The 3,904-nt window shown below is 43.8% G+C and overlaps 1 protein-coding gene across 1 annotated transcript in view; it reads left to right on the top strand.

Moving 5' to 3' along the window:
- Positions 1-201: 201 nt before the first annotated feature.
- The window catches only part of LOC101858602 (cadherin-like and PC-esterase domain-containing protein 1), a gene marked incomplete at its 5' end in the record, with an annotated part of 29,518 nt that continues 25,815 nt past the window's right edge, over positions 202-3,904 (top strand). Inside the window, 4 exon segments of the mRNA XM_035973659.1 lie at positions 202-346; positions 1,607-1,755; positions 2,710-2,800; positions 3,536-3,740. Of these exon segments, the coding sequence (XP_035829552.1) occupies positions 202-346; positions 1,607-1,755; positions 2,710-2,800; positions 3,536-3,740 (590 nt within the window).

Raw genomic sequence — 3,904 nt, forward strand, 5'->3', positions numbered from 1 at the left:
TCTCTTTCTCTCTCTCTCTCTCTCTCTCTTCCTTTCCTGTGCATCCTTTTCTAGCTGTTTCCATAATGCCCCCACCTTTTCCATTTCCGCATGTACGGCTAGCCTCCATGTCATCTTTGGTCTTCCTTTCTTACATTTTCCTTGTGGATTCCACTATAACAGAACAGAGTTCTAACCGTGCCACTGCCATGTCGTTCACAGCTAGAGGCGAACACTCTACCCCCCGACACCGGCCCCGTCCAGGTTCTGACAGAGGGTCCAGTGACAGCGGTCAAGCACCACCTGCCCCTCATAGAGGCCGCCTTCCACAAACTCAAGGCCAGGGTGGAATACAGCGCAACGTTTGGTACGGCTATGTCTTTTTTTTTGGGGGGGGGGGGGGGTTGGTAAGTGTTTTACGGGGCTCGCAACTGCATAAGGTCATATTTATAAGCTCACGGGACAAACCAAACATTTTCAATTGGCAGGAAATTTTGAATTTTGCCCTGGTGGCGGCCGAAGCCTACTCTTATCGATTTTGGACCACCAAGGGATCTCTAACGTGCACAACTTGCAGACGGGACCTCCGAGATTTTTAGCCCTTGTCCGAGAAGGCTAGGTGTAGATCTTTTGTACCAGAAGATCAGGAGTGTGGCTGAAAGACAGCAGTGAGAAGGAGTCAAGGAGTAGCAGTAGAAAGGCTGTAGAAAGAGACGGCTATGTCTTAGGCTGACACTGACAGCAAGCCGAGAGTTTATATTAGATAATAATAGATAGAATTTGTATAGCGCAAATCTCCGCTCAACAGCTAGCTCTGTGCGATTTGCAATCTACGGGTATATTATTAATTAAAACCAGAGGGTTTTTTTTTCTTTGATATACTATGTTTCGCTAGTTAATTTTGAAAAAAGAATTAAGCCTGTTACAACCTGCATGACCCCCACCGCCCACAAAAATTTCCAAATCATCCACAATTGGGGGTATCGCCCAGGTAGGCTATCACTGACAAAAGAAGCATGACACACTGTTGTACCCACACCTCTCCAATCCCCCCCCCCCAACCAGGGCAGTGTTACTGACTGAAGTGTCTTTCCCAAAGAGGGGGGATATTAACATGTTCTTATGCACAGTAGAATTGTAAATGGGCTGATTTATCAATGTCATGCTTATACTGTGCCGGAACAACGTAAGGGGAACTGCTGCCTTTTCTTTCCTCATCCTTGTTATCGTCATTTTTCCTCTACTTGTTTTGTATGTTTGTCACGCTCTTGTGAACTGTTATTTCCGGGGTGCCTTGATAGTCGAAGCAGACTTTGTGCTGTAGAGGCTAGAGAGGTGAGCAGAGTAAGCCTAATTCCCCGTTTAGATTTTTTTGTCGACATCCACCCCTTGGCGCTCTTAAGTAAGTGGGTGGTTGGCGGGTGCTCTGGTGTAGTTTGCTCCTTCTTTCCTATCAAACATCTATCGTCCTGATCTCTCATCCTTCTGTTTTGTGTATGTTTCTCTCTTGTAACACATCTTTTCTTCGGCACTTATATGACCTTATTGTGTTGCAAGTGCCGTAAAACTCTTACTAAAACTAACGATCCCCGTAAAACCTTCACTAAAACTACAAACTCCTCTCCAGACGTGGCCGAGTACAACACGATGGAAGCCACCACTGCTGTGTCCGACGACCCCGGGGGCTGGAGTGTCCTTATGTGCCTGAACACGACGCAACCCCGAGACGCCTGCATCGTGAGCTCTAAGAAGGCTATCGGGCTTGGCTACCGCAAGGTTGGTTATTGTCATAAAATTGTGTGTCCTTAGCTCTATCCGCACGTCGTGTTTTACTGTCGTATCCATACGACGTGGGGAACTCTGTGCCACCACGTAACACTATCCGTACGTCGTGTTTTACTATCATATCCATATGACGTGGGCAACTCTGTGCCACCACTTAACACTATCCGTACGTCCTGTTTTACTATCGTATCCATGCGACGTGGGGAACTCTGTGCCACCACTAAACCTAACCCTACATTGTGTTTTACTATCGTATCCATACGAAGTGGGGAACTCTGTGCCACACTTTCCAAAGAGGAAATTTCCTCGTTAATCCGATCCGTACGCTTTGCATAGCAGTCTGTTAAAAAGACTTTTTTGAGAAATACTGAAAGTTTCAAAGAGATATTTATACTAGAAGTATTCTAAAATGTTTTAATGATAAGAATACAACCCCGGGGGTACAAAATGACCCCAGAGCGTATGGATAGGGTTAAGCAGGCAACAATGTGCTTTCTGCGAAATAATCAAATTGTGTTTCTGATTGGTGTATGATGGTTTGAAATGTGCGGCAACATTATCCTTAATCTGTTGATGAAATACACGTGTGTATGTCTGATCATCAACTTTAACAATCATGTTCAATCAATCAACTTTGTCAGTAACATTCACATTCTATCAACAGATATGATCAGTAACAATCATGCTCAATCATTTTAATCATTAACATAACATTCATGTTCAATCAACAAACATTATCAGTAATAATGACTCAACCAATATTAACAGTAACAATCATGTTGAATCAATCAACCAATATTATCAGTAACAATCAAGTTCAATCAATCAACAACAGTAACAATCATGTTCAGTCAACAAATATTATCAGTAACAATCATGTTCAATCAATCAACCAATATTATCAGTAACAATCATGTTGACCCAATCAACTTTTCTCTGTGTCAGGTGAACGTGATCCCAGAGCTCCAGGACATAGTTCTCTCCCCTGCCCTGTTGTGCCGCCCACCGGAACTACCTGAGAGACACTCGGACAACGGTCAGTCAAACTACAGGGCTGGGTGGTTGGCGGGTGCTTTGGTGTGGGTTACTCCTTCTTTCCTTCCAAAAAAAGTATTGTCCTTATCTACCCCTCCCCCACTTATTTTCTTGGGGTGTTACCTGGTAACACCACTTTAATTTTTGGCACTCATTTTTATTGCATGCATGGCTTATTTGGGTTGCAAGTGCAGTAAATTCATACTAAAACTAAAGCTAAAATACATGGACAGTAAATTCTTACTTAAACTAAAGCTAAACTACATGGACAGTAAATTCTTACTTAAACTAAAGCTAAACTACATGGACAGTAAATTTTTACTTAAACTAAAGCTAAACTACATGAGCAGTAAATTCTTACTTAAACTAAAGCCAAACTACATGGGGCTTGAGCAGATGGTCCGAGTAAAGTAGGCCACATGCCCATACTGTCCAAGACGGATATCTTTTGTGAGGAGAAAACTGTTCTTTTTAAATATGCGGAGATATTTTTGGATAAAGTCATTATGATATTTTTTTTAACGCAAGGCTGGAGTGAGTGGTTAGTGGACACTCTGGGGTGGTTTGCTCCTTTTTCCCTATCAAATAACTCGTCCTTACCTCTCCTGCTTTTTTACTGAGTGTGTGTTATTCTTGTTTAACACCTCTAATCCTCGTGACTTAATTATGACCTATTTGTGTTGCAAGGTCTGGAAAACTCTTACTAACGTTAAAACCTCTCTCCCCTACTTCAAAGGATCCAAGAAATCTGCGAAGAGCTGGTGTGGTGGGGAGTTACCGTGCATCACGTCACCAAGTCCTGCGGAACTGAAGGATTATGGGAGGCCGGGGTGCCGTGACGTCATGGGCTTGTGGACAGTGGTCAAGAACGAGAGTGGCGCCGTGTGGATGTACCAGGGATGTGAGGGGAGAGAGGCGGTGGATGTGGACGTGGGCCAGAGGTAAAGTACATGGTGGATGTGGGAGGTGAACACTTTCTCTGTCTGTCTGTCTGTCTGTCTGTCTGTCTGTCTGTCTGTCTGTCTGTCTGTCAGTTCATCTGTCTGTCTGTCAGTCTATCTATCTCTCTCCTCTCTCTCTCTCTCTCTCTCTCTCTCTCTCTTTC

The sequence above is a fragment of the Aplysia californica genome, unplaced genomic scaffold, assembly GCF_000002075.1.
Source record: "Aplysia californica isolate F4 #8 unplaced genomic scaffold, AplCal3.0 scaffold01649, whole genome shotgun sequence".
In the NCBI taxonomy this organism is placed as follows: Eukaryota; Metazoa; Mollusca; class Gastropoda; order Aplysiida; family Aplysiidae; genus Aplysia; species Aplysia californica.